The following is an 18,799-nucleotide window of genomic DNA, read 5'->3' as shown; positions in this document are numbered from 1 at the left end:
ATACTATAGAGATGTTAACCCAGCCTTAGATGGCTCACCTCCAGACTTCCCAATATGTGAGATAATTAAATGTCTTTATTGCTTAAGTCACTGTTAGGTTTCTATCCCCTGCTGTTGAAAAGCATCCTTAAAGAGACAGGTAACGTCACCTACCCAGCTCACCAAACCAGGATCCTGGGAAGAAGTTCACTCCTTGGCGTCTCATTGTCTTCCCCCCTCACCACGCTCATGCCCACACCATAGGCCAGGGGCTCATGATCCCCGTCTCTCTCTGTGGAGCCTCACCCTGCTGCAGACAGAGAGATCTTTCTAAAATGCATGCGTGGCACATTGGGTAGTGTCTCATTGTCGCTTAAATACTTGTATGCGCTGCCCATTGCCTGCAGAATACAACCTAAACCGCTTAGCAAGGCGGACACAGCCCTATGATTTGCCTCATCAAACCTCAGCCATCTCTCTCCTTGAATCTCTGCTAATAGTTCCCTAAAGTCACCATCTGGCGTCACGCCACGCAGTTCTGGCCTTTGCGTACTCAGCTCGGCTCCCCCACACCCTCCACCTCGGGCGAGGTGTCCGAGGCCTGGGCTCCATCACCCCCTCCTCTGTACCTGCTTCTTCCATTGTGTGCACCGCGCTCTGGTGCTTTTTCTTGGCTTGATTTCTTCTTCCTCCCTTACTGGAGAGTCAGTTCCTTGACAACAGGGCCATGTGTGCTATTCCTCTCTATGTCCCCAGAGCCTGACACGCCGCGGGGACTTGATAAATGTGTGTGGGGTAAGAGAGTGAGTGAGTGAGTGAGTGAGTGAATGCGGCCGTGCATCCAGGAGCCTGTGAAGTCAGCTGCAGGCTGGAGCTGACTTTTTGTGTCTTTGCCAGGAGGAGAGAACAGCGGTGACCTGCCTTTGAAAACCTGCCTAATAACCTGGCTTTCTGGAACTTTGCCCAGCAGCTTTGGGGAGGAGAACACCCTGCCCATGTGCAGACAGAGCTGAGTCCTTTCTCATTACATAAATTTGGTCTCAAGCCACCTGCCGCTGGAGAACCATCTTGAAGCACGATTTCCCCCCCAAATGTGACCATTTGTCTTGGCATGCCGCAGGAAGGGCGGCTGTGACTTCAGAGTCACCTCCGCAATGCCTCTGAGGAGTCCTGCCCCACTCTCTTGTGTCAGGGGGGAAGGCGGCCCACGGAGCCCTGCGATTGTCACACCTGCCTCGGATGGGGAGTGACAGGGTGAGAGTCGGGCATCCTCCTCGTGACACAAAGCACCATTTGTCCTGCTGGCGAATAAATGGCTATCATGTGGATTACACAGCCCTCCTGTTACACAGCAGCCCGGTGCCAGAGCCTCCCAAGTTGTAAAAGAAGGCATAGTAAAGAATTATAGGACCCAGTAAAATGAATATTGGAATCAATTAGTTCCCTTTAGATGAGAGCTGCTCATAGAATGCCCATTATCTTAGCCCTGCTGTGTGTGGGGGGGGAGGGGGTGTAGAGGGGAGACCTGTTCTCTCACAAGCGGCCACTGTCACCCTCTAAAGAGTCTCCCACACAGCTCATCACTTTCCCCATGTTCGCACCTCCCTTTGGGGAGATACAAAAGATAACAGATCAAAGGTGCAATTATTAACTCCAGCAACAGTCGCTGCAATCCCAGTGCCACCTCCATTTATGCATTTGGACTGTTCTCAGCTGCAGCTGTAGAGTCAATGCAATTTTAGGTTTCATTCAGGAAACGGCAGCTCCTAGCTGATGTATTAAATCAATTAGACGCCAGTGGCTGCAGAGGCCATGCCAGCTTCCCAAGCGCCCGTCACAGGGAGCATGAATCACACAAGTGTCAGGATGGTGTTGCTCACTCAATGCTGAGTGACGTGTCCTGAGAGCTCAAGACAAGGCATGAAAATAAACACAGACAGCGTGTCCTAGGGACCAGGAGGGATCGGGAAGGGGTGTGGGACATAAAGGGCTGCTTTCCTCCTCTGTGGCCTCTCTTCTCAGGAGAGAAAGCTGGGGAGGAGATGCCCCCCCCCCCCCACCAGGAGCAGAGCCTATCCTCTCTACTGCATTCTGTTGTTAGGTTTGGTGACCACGGGAGGCATGCACGTGCGACACGGGGCTGGTTGGAAGATGACCCAGCTCTGGAGGCAGCTGGGAAATGCTGCTTCTGAAAGGGCCACCAGAGGTCTCCCCTCTCAGAGCACCCCACCCTAGGACAGGTCTCATTGGAGACTGTGGGGTAGAGGCTGGGACAGTGGCCAGAGACACAGAGGAGAGAAATTGGCTTGAGAGGCCAGAGACCTGGATGTGACCCGTAATTCTGCCACAGCTACACATTGGTGGGAAACCCTGAACCTCAAGCTGCTCCTGTAACGGGGAATAATGCCCATTTAGCGGTCACTGAGGGGGTTAAATGAGGTCATGTTTGCAGAGCCTATACTATAGTTCCTGGGGGTATGGCAGTTCTTACATCAAATGATACTGTTGTGGTGACCCAGAAATACAGACAAGACAGGATCCCGTTAGAGCTGCAGAGGACAGTGGGGGTGTGCCCACAGGGACTGAGCCCAGGTAGGGGACCCTGAGCTGCATCATGAGAGGAATGAACTTGGGCTCCCCCTCAGAGCAGGGATGAGGGCAAGAAGCCTAGCTCCGTGCCTGGACTTGACCTCAGCCTTCCAGAGCCCAGATTCTGTTCCTCCACTGGCCTCCCACCTGCCCGACCACGAAGCCAAGGCCGTCCTGAGGGCCCACACCGTGCCCCCTGGCAGCACGAGGGTACCAGACCTGCTGTTGCTTCCCTCGCAGGCTGCCCCGGCCTCAGCCTGTCATGCAAGGGCCCCAGAGTAGACCCCAAGCTGGGGGCGTATCTGCCTGCAGAGCCAGCCAGCCCGGCCTGGCCTGAGACAGCCCCCCACCTCCAGAGGGGTTCCCTTTGCAGCAGGCTCATGAAATGAATCAAGTGCCTTTCTTCATTCTGGCCTTTAATCCATCATGGCGTTCATCCCTGCTTTTTTTTATTTGAAAATAATGGCGACTATGCGTTAAATAATCAATTTTTACAGTTTATATTTCATTTATGAAGGGACGGCAAGCCCAGTGCTCTGCCTGTGACCACGGCTTCATTTTCCATTCTCCATTTTTTTTTTAGTGCCCTTGCCAATTGGGAAGAGGAAAGTGCTGGCAGGTGGGGATGGGGGCAAGGCCTTTCTGCCTAGTTCTGATGACTTCTTTGAAGCAAGTCAGGAAATACCGAGGATCTGGGTCCAGCTGGGACAGGAACTGAGGGGGCAAGGGGAGGGAGATGCAGGGCCCCCTTGAGAAAGCAGCCCTCTCTTCCCCGGAGCATGACCCACCTCGGCCCAATGCCTCATTAAGCTTTTGTTTTGATCCATTGGCTCTATTTCTCACATGCTCTGCTTCTGGCTGATTTTTCTGGTCAGGTTGATCAAAATATGTCAGTCTCCAGCTCACAACCCTTTGGAGACGCCCCTGCAGCCCTCCAGGTGAAATTCATGCTGCTTAGCCTGGTTCAGGAGGCCAGCGTCAGGACTGCTCCCCTGGGCACCCACTCCCAACCCTCCCACGGGTTCCTCCCTCCGTCCCAGATGTCTTTCCTAGGCCCTCTTTCATTAGCCAATCATTTAAGTGCATTCCTCAAACGTAGCTCTGGGAGGCCTCCCTGGGTGCATCCCTCTGCTGCCCCCCAGAGCCAAGAGCCCAGAGCCTCCGGGCCTTCACTGCTGCTCTCCCCGGCTGTTCCCCTCTCTGAACTGTAGATCCGGTGGGGGTGGAACCATGCCTCATTTGACTGTCTCCCTGGCACAGGGTTTGGCACTTGGAGGGTGTATCTGTCCTTGGGGTGCTGTAACAAATTACTGCACACTCAGCGGCTTAAAACAACACAAATTTATTATCTTACAGCTGTGTAACTCAAGAGTCTGAAAAGGGTCTCCCTGCACTAAAATCAAGGTGCCAGCAGGGCTGTGTTCCTTTCTGGAGGGTCTATGGGAGAATCCGTTGCCTTCCGTGGCTGGCGCCCCTTCCTCCGTCTTCAAAGCCAGCAATGGCAGCTCCAGTTCTGTCCTCGTGTCACTCGGACCTCCTCTACTTTGGAGAGCTCTTGTCATTATGTTGGATCCACCCAAAAAATCCAGGATAATCTCCCGATCTGAAGGTCAGCTGATCAGCAGCCTTCCTCCATCTACAGCCTGAATTCTTCTTCATCATGTAATGGAATATATGCACAGGTTCTGGGGACTAGGACGTGGGCATCTTTGGGAAATCATGATTCTGCCTCCCACAGACAGAATTCAATAAACGCACGTGGAGCAAAGAAGAATGAGTGAAATGACCGGCAAACATCTTGGACAATCACTTACCAAGAGCCTTTAATGCAAATATTCTTTGCGCCTTTTCCCCACTTACCGAACTCCTTTAAAGTGCTTCTTTCTAATCACATGCTCCACAGAGAATCTGCCCAGAGAAAACCAGCGGAGGCTGGGCTGCTCACTCGCTGGGCCCAGCACGTTTCACCAGCTGGGCCAGGTGGCGGGGCCTGCCCCCTCCCTCTTGCAGCCCAACACTGGGTGTCCTTGCCTCGGGAAGTGGTTTCCTTTCCCAGTGAGCCCCAAATGCACATCGGGAATCACCTCTCAGAGTTCACTCCCCACTCTGATACCTTCGGTGAACTCTCCAAGCACAGTGGGTGGATTCCACTCTCAGAAACCATATATAGATAAAAAATCTGAATTTACAATGAGAGTCTTTTAGAAGCTGATTACTCATTATTGAAGGATCCAGAAAAGGATCTCTCCAAAAGAGCAAGTTTCTGGGAGCATTTCATACAGGAGATGGTGTACAACTTGGAGAGGGATGGAGGCATTGCCTGACGGGTACTGAGCATTCTGCTGCCCCCCAGGAGGCAGCCAGGGAGGCAGGGGAAATGGTCAAGCAGGCTGAAGAAGGGGGCCCACTACCCACACTGAGGCAAGCGTGCAAACATCAGTTTATGCTGGTAACATGAGACGTTTCACAATATTGTCCTGTAATTCTATTTGGATAGCTCTTTCTCTCAAGCTCAGACCAAAGGTAGCTGACTTTCTTCTTTTTCCCGCTTTGCTTTCTGTTTTTCTGATGGGGGAGAACCAGGACCGGTTGCTACAGCAACCAATTTATTTCTGCAAGGGCATTTTAACTTTCATCAGATGTTCCATTTGATGGGGAAGTTTTTCCTTCTGGGTGTCTGACTTCTGCAAGCATGCTCTTAACTAAGCGCCCCCCTTCCCCTCTTGTTGCCCTAAGAGTTAAGGCATATTTATTCCACAGGGAAAAAGAAGAAAAAAAACTTTAAAAACAAGGCTTTTGGAGGATAGAGAAAAACAAAGAAATTACATTTCTAAGCCTGCCCTCATGAGACGATAAATTTGTAGGATCTGGAGAAAGTTTGCCATGAAAGGGTGGAGTCTTTACTCTCTCCTCCCCTATATAGCCCAGGCAAGCTATTCATTTAAATTTTCATTCAACAAAATTTATTGGGCATTTCTATATGCCAGGCCCTATGTTAAGGTGGATGAAAGTCAGAAATGGAATAAAACTGCCTTCCTAGGGTGTGCCAGGCTCGGAAAAGACATTAAACATAGCAACCCTCAAATCACTATGTAGTTGTGGGGATAAGAGCTAAGACGAAAGGTACATAAGAAAGAAGGCAGAGGCAGTGAGTGCAGACTGCAAGGTGCTCTGGAAAGGTGACCCTTCACCTGAGCCCCGTCCTCTGTTCTCTGCTGTGTTCCGAGTGATGAATCCAGTCCCTCACACCTGTGGGCCCAATGCTCATTGTATTGGTTTCTGATGGTTGCTGTAATAAATTACCATAAATTGGGTAACTAAAACAAAAAAACATTATTTTTTCACATTCTGGAGGCTAGAAGTCTAAAATCAGTTGTCAGTAAGGTTGGCTCCTTCTGGAAGCTCTGAGGGAGATATAAAAAGGCAGAGGACGGATGAATTTCCTCTCTTTTTTTGGGCTGGTACGTGCACCCCGTCCTGCCCTCAGATATCAGAGCTCCTGGTCTTGGTCTTTTGGACTTGGACTGAATTACACCACTGGCTTTCCTGAGCCTCCAGCTTGCAGACAGCATATTGCAGGACTGCTCAGCTTCCATAATTTTGTGAGCTAATTCCCATAATAAATCTCCTCGCCTATGTCTCTGTATCCTTCTGGTTCTGTTTCTCTGAAGATACCTGATGCACAGGTCCACAAGAAATGCTGCTCCAAATGTCTTGGTCAAGGTCCCTCTGACCTTCCATCCCGTCCCTGTGGACAGACATCTCATCACACACCAGGATTCACAGGCGGCCTCCCCTTCACATGCCAACCTGTGCTGAAGGCCCCTTTCTATCATGATGGCACCAACTGTGGGAACCGAAGAGCATCAGCTGCTGAAGACTGGGAGGATTGTTTATGTGCTCACATCTCTGGGCAGAGTCCCAGAGCAGAGAGTACCTCCTGCAGGTGATACGGGGTCTTCAAAGGTCTCAGAACACATCTGCCTTTCCAAGTTAACCACAGGCACCAACACTTAGAAGGGAACCCAACCTCTCCCACTGAAGAAAGTCCTCCCCAGGACTGGTCCTGCCCCCGCTGCCCATCTCCCCTCTAAGATGAAGACACCATCTGCTGGCCCCAAGCAGGCCCATGCATCAGGCAAGGGAGTTTGCATGTGTGCAGGGAGGCAGAGGCGGAGCCCAGAGAGCAGGTACCCCTTGGGGTGGGGCAGCAGCTTGTCTCTAGGGACTCACGGGGGTAGTGTGGTGGGACGGGCACTGTCAGGGGTCAGGCCAAGGTGCTCGCCCTCGGGGGTGAGTTTCTCTGAGCACAGAGCCCGAGAAGGCCCCTTTCATGGGGAGGCCCAGGATTGCTGACTACACTGCCTGGCTTTAAAATGCCCTGACTCCCATGAGCCGAGCCCCGGGGAGGTAGGTGGCCCTCTTGCTGGGCCTGCCAGCTCAGCATGCCACTCTCTTCATTGTCTGAGCACCAGCCCTGCCCTGTTAGCTCCTCAGCCACCAGGGCCTCTTTACTCCTCTCCCAGGGGCCCCCCTGCAGGCCCCGTTAGCCTGTGCTCCACCTGTAACAGTCCCAAGGCAGCTGAGTGTAAAGACACCGTTATGCATTATGGATAAAGGGCAGCCCAGCTGTATGTGCTCCTTGGCTTCCTCCAGCAGGCTGGGCCGCTCGGTCCTCTGCCCCAGGCCGCAGGACCAGCCAAGGCGCTCTGTGCCGCCGGCAGCCCCAGAACCAGGCACCGGGCTCCCGCCTGCTAGCTGTGATTGCGCTACAAATTGATGAATGTTAACGACCTGCATCCCCATCTGTTCGCAGCAATCACGAAGATGTTCCCAAATGCTGGGAGTTTGGGGTTAGTTCTTTTTTTTTTCTTTTCCTTTTTGCCTTTTTTCAAATATTTATGAAGAGATTTTCCATTTATCCTGACACATCTTCTCCACCGTGGGTGTCAGATGGGAGGGTTCAGACAACAAACTCCAGAAGGTATTTTCCCCAAAGCAGCATCTGGCTCCATTGGCAAGTGCAGCCGGAGGCCTGCCGGAAATTGGCCGAGGCAGGAGGAGGAGGAGCCGTGGGCAGGCGGCCGTGCAGCCCCCAGCCCAGGAGCTCGGCTCTGGGATGCCCCAGAGACCAGGGTAAGTCCACCACTTGACATCGTACAGCCCCAAACCCCCAGGCACAGGGCCCTCCTGAGCACCCCCGTCCACCTTCCTTCCTTTTCAAGCCCTCTGGTCTGATGACAAAGCTCCCCGACTCTACCTGGTAAACCACCTCCGCAGGTGTGACCAGCTCCACAGGGCAGATCCCAATTACTGGAGGGCAGGGTGCTTGGGAAGAAGGTGCTGGCTTGGTCCCTTCATCCCTACACTCTCCCATTCCAGGGGGTCTTCTGGAGGCAGAGCCAGAGCCCTCCCTCGTTCTCCCTACAGGGCATTTCCCACCTGCTGGGTGGGAAGACAGGCAAATGGCAGGACAGCAAGATCCATGCTGTGGCCAGGAGTGTCAATGAGCGCCTTGTAGAATCTCCCAGAACACACCAGCTTTAACAGCTGCCTCCCCTGCTCTCCCAGGGCCCAGCTGGTGAGCTACCACAGAGACTGATCCAGGCTACGCACGCGGCTGATAAATTCCTGGAAAACCACACGTTTTACTGGAGAACTTGAGACTCAAGGCATCACGGCCTTGAGCTCTGAGACTTTCCTGGGCTGTACATTAGGAACCACTTGGGAGCTTTAAAAAATACTGATGCCCAGGCCCACTCCAGAGTGGTCAGAATTTCTGAGAGTGGGGCTGATATTTCTAGACCACTGTAAAGAGTATCCAGAGTTGAAAACTATTGAACTGTGGAAAGAACATGTTTCCTGGAGAAAGGCAGGCCTAGACTAGAATCCGAGCTCTTCTGTGTTTACTAACTTTGACCTTGAATAAATTACTTGCCCTCTTGAGGCCTCAGTTTCATCATCTATAAAATGGGGATAACAACAATCTTCCTGGTTATAAAGTACCCGGCAGGTGTTCAATAAATTACTGGTAAGCTGCTGGTAATCCATCACGAACCCATCTTGTGAGACAAGAGACTATTGAACCCCGGCATGCAGAGGAGCCCAACAAGGTGGGTCAGGGAAGTGGGAGTGGCAACACTTGGTTTCCGGATGCACAGTACCGCTACCTGCAGAACTGCCTCTGCTCTGGGCAATTCAGTCCTTGGCAGGTGCCATCCCACAGGTGACAACACTCTATAGATACCACACCAGTCAAAGAATGTTTCTCCTTGAATTGTAAAAGATCTAAGCATTTAAAATATCTCCCCCAGGAAGTCAATTTATTCTCCATCCCCTGTTTATCTGGAGATGGTCTGCTACCAGATTCAGCCCAGTGTGGAGCCAGATGCGAGTGTTTGAGAAGTTACTCTGTCTAGTGCTGCCTCAAAACAGGGTGAGGTTGGGAAAGGCCCTGAGGTGCACAGTGGCCATGCCAAAAAGCAGGTAGTTCTGGAAGGACACGCCCAAGGAGACCCCAGGGATTCTGCAAACCACTTGAAGAGAACCCCCAAAGTCCTGGGTGGTCACTCTTCCTTACAGTTAGCACTCATTTCATATCATGTGCATGTACTCTTGGCATTTGATGACGTCAGACCACTTTGCCTGGGCCCACATGCCGCACACATCACCTTGCAGTCCGGCAACAGCTCTGTGAGGGTGAGTGCCCCCGGGCCCCATGATCGCTGGGGTGCACTGTGTGACTTGCCTCCATTCTGCCTCCTCCACCCCTGGGGGCCTTAGCTCTGGCCATGAGAGATTTCAAAGGGTTTCGGCAATGGACAGCAGTGACTTGATTAATGTCTTTGTCGCTGAGAAGATCCACATTTGTATGTTCCCAGGGGACAAGATGAACCCACAGGGAGGGCCCCACTTCGTGGACTGCAGAAGGTATTCGGTGATGGCCTATATTACAAAGGAAATTTGAGTCTGGGGGAGTCAGTGATTATTAGTAGATGAGGATGCTGAGTAACATAAATGTAATTGTTAGGGAGTATTAATAAGCCAGATAATAAAAGCTACCATTTACTAAGTACATATTTAAATCAAAACTATAAAACATGTGTTCTGGAGTTTGACTGCTAAGGTCTTAATCAGGTTCCTTCTGCACATCCCTTGGTGAATGATTTACCTTTCATAACCTCCATTATCACTTTGGTAAAATGAAGCCAGTAATAGTACCTATCTCAAAGGGTTTTTGGGAAAACCAAATGAGTTATATATGGTGGGCATTCAGAACGGAGCCTGGTGATTATGAAGGGCTCAGTAACATCAGCAATTAGCACTGTTGTGTCAGTGCCTTGCCTGGGCTTCTTAATCTGCCCATCCCCAGAGGCAGGTGCTTGGTTCCACATTTTACAAAGGCCCAGAAGGGTTCAGCCACTAGTCCAAGGCCACACAGCAGCAAATGGCAGAGCAGGACTAGAAACTTGGGTCAACCTGAATCCAATGACCTTCCCTTTTCTGTTCATAAGAAAAGACCTTGGAGAGAAAAGCAGTAAAGACCCAGCAGCTCTTTGATAACAAAATGAGCAGGAATAACCAACACAGGCAGAGTGCAGATATTCCATGGATATCCCTGATTCAGAATCACATCAGTAGTATAAAGCCCTCCCACCCAGCAGCAAGCACAGCTGGGGGTGGGGGGGCCAAGAGTAGCTGCAGCCCTAATCCCCAGCAGGCGGTGGAGAGCTGGGGAAGGTAGGAGATGAAAAGGAAGGTGTGGCTCACCAGGGGAAGGTAGCCAGACCTACCCTGAGCCAGACTTCTCATTCGGCCACCTGGCACTTTGCAGGGAAATTCTGCATGAAACACTGTTTCTTCTTTGAGCTCCTGTGCAAGGCTGTTATATTTTAGGAATTAAAGCTCCACTTTTGCAAAAGCACAAGTGATATACATTAGTTGCAGAATGTGCTGTCATTGACCATCTTCCCCATCTCGATTTTCAAACGTTTCCGCCTCCTGTGCCGCTGATTCCTTCTTGGAGTGTTCTTCTCAACCCTTTGAGAGTCGGCTCGGTTTCAGAGGCTGGCTGTGGACAAAGAAACCTCTCGGCCTGTTTGTCCTGTCGAGTGTTTTGAAAAGAATGTTCTCAGAATAACCAGCTAACTGTCAAGTGTGCTGGGCCGGAAGCTTTTGGCCAAGTCAGGCCATAAATATCAATATATTCATCAACGGGGCTGGTTCCAGAACAAATTCTAGTGGGGGAGACTGCCCAGCATGGTGACGGAGCACAGCCCCTAATGGGATCAAGTTTGAAAACACAGTTCTTGAACAAGCCCACACAGACTTCACTCACAGTTCACCGTTTTGTTCAATGTAACACTGACAGCAGGACACTGCGTTTTCCTCCTACGACAGTCAGTGGAAAAGGCCCAGGATAGGGTAGCAGCCAGAGGACTTGGAATCAGGAGCTGGCCCTCTGCCCTCCACTCTGGCCAGGACCAGAACAGGCACGGGGGGTAGGAGCCAGGAGGGAAGAAGGGGGTGGGCTCCTAAGACTGGTAGCTTCCAGCACCTGCCATCAGCCCAGCTCACCTCCTACCTGCCCAAGAAGTGGGGAACCTGCTCCACCCCATCTGAGTTGCAAGGTACAGCCCTTTATAACCTCTCCACCCCCATGCGACTTTGACAGTCATTTGAACCTGATTTCAACTGGATAAAATGAAATGAAAGAGGAGTTGGGGAGGAAGCAGATATGGGCAGAGGGACTTTGAAGATCCTGTACCTCTGCACCCTCCCAGCAGTGGGTGCGTTTTAGGAGGTGACAGAGCCTGGTTATGCTCCAAGCAGAGCTGGGTTCAAATCCCAGTTCAGACACTTACTCTTTAGCTACAGGCTCATCTTCTCCAAAATGGGAGTAAAAGTATCCACTTCACATGGTTGCTGTCATGAGTAAATGAATCATGCACCCAGAAGGCATTCATTGAGTACTGTTTCCATTCCAAGGGGCTGAGCTGATGTGGGGATGGTGCATGTGCCACCACTTTATTGCAGTGAAGTTAAAAATGAACACTGAGTGCATATCTGGCTCCAACCACCTTGAATGGAATATAAGTGATAAGCAAATGAAATGGAATAAACTTGAATACAGAAAGCCAAGTAGAATTTTCTGATCTGCACTCTTCCTCAAAGGAACCTACTGAAATATTGAAGAAAAAGAAAAATGTCATTCTTGCAGTGTGCATAATCTGATGTTAGGGAGGCTGTCAGACCAGGATCTGGAGGCATTCTCCTTGTATTGAGCCGCTTGGATAGGTTGCAAATAAGCCTCCACACTGAACCTTCTAAGACTCATCCCCAACCCTCTGCTGTAGATATTCAAAATCATTCTTTATGTCTCTTTGCCCAAGATATCTCCCAGGCTCCCCAAATCACATGCCCCTACCCCCACCACTAAGCCTCTGAAATCAGCAGAACCATCTGCGTTGGGCATGAAAATGAGATATTACAAAAAGTTGTCACACAGAGGTCATTATTTCTAGAGGACAAAGGGGGAAAGCAAAGCTTTTAATAAAGGCTTTTGGAGCCACACTCCCCTAGCTGGCAGAGGGCCTCTCCCTCCCTTCTCCCTGCGATTACAAATGCAGTCTCTGAGGCAGCTTTGACATGCACGTTACGCAGCATGAGCAGCCTAATACTGTATTCTTCTCCAGAGCTACCACCCGGCTGCATCACCCTGGAGCTGGGCTTGTCAGAGGGTTCTGAACTCATTCAAGCTTTGTCTTCGCAGCCAAAGTAAAGTGAAGAATGGTGGTAGTTATCCAAATCATCTGTTAAGAGAGCAAGTATCCACTCTGTGTTGAAAAAGACAGCTTTGGAGGACTGGTCTAAATATCTCCACCTTCTCAGCTGTCCAGAGAGGTAATAATATGCGTGCTGACTTGTCCTGTCTCCCGAGAGTCAAACTTCCACAGATCGTCCAGCCTCTCTAGAACCAGACCAATCACGAGCCTCCTCCTGAGCATGCAAAGGCCACATCCCTCCCCCAGATCTGGAAATGTCACATGAGAGAGACCCAGGGACCTCAGGCAGCAGTTAAATACTGCCATTTAGAATGCTCGAATCCGGCTGAGCAGAAATTTCCAGATTTAAGTTGTGCTCGCCCAGGCATGATGAATGGTCTCAGCCTGCCTTGAGTTTGTTCCAGCGCTCCAGGGGCAGACAAGTCCCAATTTGACTCCACAGTCTACACCTTCACCAACTCAGGACTAAGCATGGCTTACCAGTTGGGTGTCCACAGGTAGAAAGGCAAACTGCCAAGCCCCCACTGGATCCCATTCTGCTGCCCCCACCCCCCAAATTAATAGGTAATAATAACAACACAGTCAAGCAGAACTTGACCAGGACAAAGAGGCTGTTTAATGTCCTTGAAAATCCCTGGCCAGAAGTCAGCAGGATCTGAGCTGGGATCTTCCAGGTGAGAGAATTTGAGCAAGTTACTCCACTTCTCTGTGCCTCAGATTCCCCCCGGTGTTTTAAGGAGAGAATAGTAAGAATAACAGAAAATGTAATATACATTCCCTAGATAGAGTCTGGCTCACTGATTCCAAGAACAGGTTGAAGGGAGTGTTTGCTACTCATTCCACAAACAGCCCCTAAGTATGTGCAATGTGCAAGGCTACTTTATTTGACCCTCGGAACAACTCTGAAAGGGGAACTGGGGAGGTGTCTTTCTCCCCGGTGGTTTTGGCTTGTCCAAGATCACCCTTTAGTCACTCATGGAGCCAGTACTTGATAGAGACTGTCTTGCCCCCTAGTCGGGTACTGTCTGAATTCTCTACAGTGCCCCTCGGTGAGTGGAAGGGTGGGAGCTGATCTAATAGGGCTCTGATGACTGCAGATTTCTTTTCTGTCTCCGTGGGATTAACGTGAGGATTGCGTGCTTGGAGGAAGGCCCTAGCACCCGTTTCATCTCCCTCACCTAAGAGGAGATTGAGAGAAACTACTCACTGCCACCCCCCCACCCCTCGATACCATGCCCCCACAGACCAGATCCATTATCCCACTTTCATTTGTTTCTCTCGAAGTCCCTGACTCCAAGGACTGGGTGGAGGGGATGTCCCTAAGTGACCCAGGAGCTCAGGATGGCAGTTTTCAACCACATTTCTGGAACCTTAGGTCCACAGAGGTGCTTTGGGGTCTGCAGGGGCTGGTGTGGGTGGGTGGGTACTGGCACTCTGGGTACCCTATTCAACCAGAGCAATGCCAGCTCTTATTTGCAGGGGTAACTGGTGGGAGACCTGGTTTATTTATGTTGGGCTTCTGTTTGAGATAATTTGAGGAAAAGATATGCTCCTTTAAAAAAGAACAAGAAGAAGGAAAGAAAAGAAGAGAAAAGCTTGACATCCACTTTTCTGGGAGCTTCTGACAACAGAAGCCAGAATTTATGGACAGATGGAGATAGCCATGCTCTGAGCCAGAGCAAGGGGCCTCACACCTGGTATGCACCTTCAAGCACATATTGCACACCGGCTGTGTGCAGAATCCCAGACCAGGTAATGGGGGGATGAAAGTAAAACAGAGGTGGTGACTCTTCTCCTTTGAGACTTTGGTGGGAGGAGGACATGAACAGACACTTCAAAGGCAGGAGAAGGGGCCAAGAAATGCTAATTAACCAGTCTGGCCCCTGGGCTACATTATCTTGGATTTTTTCCCCCTTTTATTTATATGCTCTATTTCCCCCAACCAGACTCTAATTTTCCACAGGTTAAGAAACACCTCTCACTCAGCAGACATTTCTTAAGCACTTACCTTGTATGTCAGACATGGCAAAGGCTTGCTATCTTTTGGGAGAGCAGCCAGCATTTCCAGCGTGGGAACATTACTCTTCTCAAGGTGGTAGGGGCCACAGAAGGTGTCACAAAGGAGGCAGGATTCAAGATGCATCTTGCAAGAAGCACAGTAGCTGTCCGTATGCCTCTTTCACTTTCCTGGGGGTCCAGTGCAGCATCCCAAAGGACACCCATCCGGATGCCAATGGTGCGAGCTTTCAGGAGGTATGAAGTAAAGGTGCTGGACGCCAGGCGCTGGTCTCAGGGCGTCGGGGAGGGGAGAGTTTGGAGCTGGGTTTTCAAGGAGGAAGAGCCTGGGCTGGTTCCGAGGAGAAGGGAGTGTGTCCAGGTTGGGATCATGCCTGAAGTCAAGGCAACTAAGTGAAGCCAGGGGGGTTGAGGCAGTGACTGGTGGTGAAAGGGGGCAGGACAGGAAAGCCGGTAAAGCTCGAGGAGAGAGAAAGCAAAAAGAAGTCAAGGTATTGAAGAGAGGTAGAAGAAAGAGGGTAGCAGCTGCGGGCTGGGGTGTTCGCAACTAGCGCGGCTGGGGTGTTCCCAGACTCCAGTGATGTACCCTCAGAAACGCAATAATGACGGGAGCCCCTCTCCCACGAGAGCCTCAGCACCTCTGTGAAACAGGGATCTTATGTTCTGTCCAAATGACCTCTGGCTGACAACTCCCTCCTCCCTCAACCCCGAAGTCCGAGGCCTCCGGCCCCTGCCTGAGGATCTGGAGGAGCCGGCAGGAGCAGGGGCCACCTGGTGGAGGGGGAAGTGGCCCGGGCCTGGCTTGGCCAGTAGTGCCTCCCAGCTGTGACCCACCTCTGGGGCTTCTGGAAATCGGCTCTGAACACTCCCACTCCCACCCTCAAGCCTACACATTCATCGCCAGGTAAAGGCACGGATATGCACACGGGGAAAGGAGGGACACACGCACAGTCCACATATTAAAGAGTCCCCTGGGTATGCTGGGTGGGGTAAGCGGGTGCCTGGGAACGCGCTTCCCTCCGGTCCTCCTGGGGAGCCCGTGCCTCGGCTTCCTGCGCTCTAATAATCTGAATGAACCCTGGGAGGGCAGGAGAGCGCGCGCGAGCGCGGGGAGGGGAGAGGCGGGGAGCGGAGAGAAAAGCGGGTTGGGGGAGATGAGCGCAAACCCGGGCGGGGGCCGAGGCTCGAGGGGCGGCGCCGAAAGGAGCCGGGCGCGGGCCGGGAGCGCGGCGGCTGCGGGCGGAGGCGCGGAGGGCGCGGGGCGGAGGCGCGGGCAGAGCGGGGAGGGCGGGCCGAGAGGGAGGAGCCCCCGGCCGCCGCCGCCAGCCCGCCCGGCGGCCCGCGCAGCTCGCACTCGCCGCCGCACCTCGGAGTTTGAGCCCCGGCGGGGCCGGAGCGCAGGCACGCCCGGGGCGCGGGGTCGGAGCGCGCAGCGAGGCGCCGCCCCCCGGCCCTCAGCCCCCCCCCCCCGGCCCGGGCGCTCCCGGAGCGGCGCGAGGAAGGAGGAGGGCGGGCGGGCGCGGCGGGCCGGGCCGGCGGGCGGCGGACTATGAGGCGCCCACCATGGTGCGATGCGACCGCGGGCTGCAGATGCTGCTGACCACCGCCGGAGCCTTCGCCGCCTTCTCGCTCATGGCCATCGCCATCGGCACCGACTACTGGCTCTACTCCAGCGCGCACATCTGCAACGGCACCAACCTGACGATGGACGACGGGCCCGCGCCCCGCCGCGCCCGCGGCGACCTCACCCACTCCGGGCTGTGGCGAGTGTGCTGCATCGAAGGTACGGCCGGCCCTGGCACCCTCAACCCCAGCACGCGCGCGCGCGCGCACACACACACCCTGCCCGGGGCGCCGGCCGGGAAGAGGGTGGGCGCGGCACTGGCTCCGCGCGAGACACAAAGGAGCCGGAGCGACCGGGCGGGTCCCCTCGCGGCCCGCTGTGCACCAGCTCAGGGTCCCTCCCGGCAGCGGACCCCCCAGCACACCGATTCCACAAACTCTCCACTGGTACACGCACACGCCCTCGCGCACAGACACAATGAAGCACACCGAAACTCACACGCGCGCGTGCAGCCCCGGACCGGAGCGATTCCCGAAGGGCCCGCGCTGGCGCCCCCGGGGGAGGTGGAGGCTGGCGAGGGGGCGGGAGGAGGCTGGGGCTGGGGGGAGCTAACAGGGAGGGCGGGGAGGGAAGAGGGGGAGGGGTTGCTTGGCAACCGGTGTCAGTGCGATTGCTATGGGAACTGGCCATCCTGGGGCGGAGCCGGCCGGGGGCGGGGAGCGCCGGGGCAGCTCTGCCGACTCCAGGCCCGGGCCGTGGGGCGGGAGTCGTGGCTGGACTCTGAGGGAGTCTGGGGGAACGGGGTCGCCCGAGTCTAACACCACCGAGACCCTGCTCCGCCGCCTACTCTTCCACGCGGCCGCCGGCCGGCTCCTCCCTGCTCGGTGGGGAGAAGGGAGCGTCACCGAACCTCCTCCCCGACTAGGGGAGCGAGCCCTCCGTCACAGTCCCTCGGCAGGGAGGCTGCGGGAGACCTTGGAAGCGAACTGGGGTTGCCCAGGGGCGACCCGTGGACCGCAAACTGCTTAGGAGGGGCGTGGCCGCCCCGTTGGGGCAGGAGGGGCGGGGCGCTGCGCCCCCCAGGGGCGCGAGGAGGCGGAGTGTGTCAGGTTGGAATGCCTCTGGGGGCTGAGGCTGGGTGCCCCGGGACTGCGGATACCGCTCCCTCCGGGGGAGGGTCCCGAACCCTTCCAGTGACCAATGCGCCGGTCTCCAGTGCCTCCCGCCCGCCCTTCTGAGGAACTTAAACTAACAGGTGGCTGTGGAGGGGCGGACTGGCCCAGCCGGGTTGTGGACACGTCTGCCGCTTGGGCTTGGCATTCAGACTGGAGACGAGATGGAGGAAGTTTGCCGAGCGTTCCTTTTACAAATCCGTGGACAGAGTTTCCTCTTTCTTTTCCGTAACCTTTCCCCATGTATTAGATCCGCCCCTCAGTGGTTCGGGAAGTTCTCCCACACACCTAACCTTCCTTACTGCAGTTAAAACCCCTGCTGATAGTTCAGCGGGTTGGATCTTGGTGGAGGTTGGTAGGGAGCTCCAAAAGAGATGGCTCTTTTTCTGGCCGCGAGCGTTGTCACCTAAAAAGAGGCTTTGTAAAATAAAGCTGAGTCTGCTTAGCGAGGTCGAATTGATCAATCCTTTCTCTCCCTGCTAGACGATGCCTGTTCTCATCTGGAAAGCTGCCCACCTCTGTCCCCCACATCCTTGCCCAAACGCAGCTGCTTTGCCCTTTGCAATTTGGAGCTTAATGTCAGGGCTAAGTGGAGTCTTTGAGGAGAAGGAATATGCAATCAATAGTTTGGGAAACAGCCACACAAAGGATCAGTGGGCCCACGATCACACCCTCCTTTCTTTTGAAAAACATTTCTGGTGTGTAGTTGCTCAGATCACGAACACCTACTCCTCGCATCTGGAGAGTGTACCCACGTCACTACCTGCCATGGCACCTGAGTTAGACACAGAATGGGGGTTGCATGCCCCCATTCTACCTCACAGGCTCCACTGGGCACTGTCTTTGTGGCACAGTAAGCCATGCCACTGTCACCACTCAAACACACGTGTGGACCCCAGACCTTCCTGCAAACTGGACCTAATTCCCCCAGAGCGTCAAGCCTGGCCTCTGCAGAGTGGCTCAAATGCCTCCTTCATTAATTCCTCATCCTAATGAGGATTGATGCTGCACTTAGCATCTTGCCAACTGCCTCGAGCCATTTGCACTCAGTGTTCATCAAGAGAGCCCCAAGCTGATCTGGGCAGCTGGCTCCGCTGGCAGAGGGAGGGGAATTGCCATCTGGGGGACCTCACCAAAAGAACTGGACTGACTCTATCATGCCTCAGGGCTCAGGTGTTCCTAAGGCCAAACCGGGCCACATGCAAGGGTTGGAGCAGCCTGGGTCTAACCCAGGGCTGGGAGGGCTGGTTCAGGATGCCTTGTCGCAGCTAGGATCATTGTTGACAGTCCCTCAACCAGGGTGGAAATTGCCAGCTTATCTCATAAAAGCACATCGCCGAGTCCAACAGCTGTTGACACCTATGATGCCCCCACCTGCCAGCGAGTGTCCAGGCTGAGCCCTGCCAGCACACGTACCCCAGGCCACTCCCTCCTGCATGGTCACCTCAATGTCAGCTTTTGTGTGTAAAATACATTATTTCCACCTGTTCTCTAGAAAAGTACCAAATCATTACATGGAAAAAAAAAAAAGGAAAGATGAAATCTGTGAGCTGAAACTAAAGGAATACTACAGCAGGCAGCCAATAAAGCTCAGGTCGTGACGGCCAGACTGAAGGGTTTATTGGCGACTCATGAAGAGTGGGCTCAATGTCCTGGTTGTTTCCTGTAAATGACGTTGCTGGGCCAGGAGAGCC

The 18,799-nt window shown here is 53.5% G+C and overlaps 1 protein-coding gene and 1 long non-coding RNA gene across 3 annotated transcripts in view; one reads left to right on the top strand and one right to left on the bottom strand.

Annotated features, from left to right (window-relative positions):
* Positions 1 to 10,678: 10,678 nt before the first annotated feature.
* Positions 10,679 to 16,580, bottom strand: LOC140849186 (uncharacterized). Its single transcript, XR_012130843.1, has 4 exons — positions 16,432 to 16,580; positions 15,932 to 16,051; positions 14,362 to 14,743; positions 10,679 to 12,380 (listed from the first exon to the last, which is right to left on the bottom strand). It is a non-coding gene; the product is annotated as an uncharacterized lncRNA (long non-coding RNA).
* The window catches only part of CACNG4 (calcium voltage-gated channel auxiliary subunit gamma 4), a 58,299-nt gene continuing 54,241 nt past the window's right edge, over positions 14,742 to 18,799 (top strand). The window contains exons 1-2 of one of the 2 annotated variants that reach the window (XM_073235801.1): positions 14,742 to 15,273; positions 15,960 to 16,152. In XM_073235801.1, coding sequence (XP_073091902.1) covers positions 15,960 to 16,152 — 193 coding nt within the window. In that variant the 5' untranslated portion in view covers positions 14,742 to 15,273. Of the gene's footprint in view, positions 16,153 to 18,799 lie in introns of both variants that reach the window. The other variant, XM_017652800.3, reaches the window with a different exon arrangement.

The sequence above is a fragment of the Manis javanica genome, chromosome 4 (assembly GCF_040802235.1).
Source record: "Manis javanica isolate MJ-LG chromosome 4, MJ_LKY, whole genome shotgun sequence".
Classification (NCBI taxonomy): domain Eukaryota; kingdom Metazoa; phylum Chordata; class Mammalia; order Pholidota; family Manidae; genus Manis; species Manis javanica.
The sequence above is the reverse complement of the archived record's forward strand: the minus strand, read 5'-3'. Positions and strand labels throughout refer to the sequence as shown.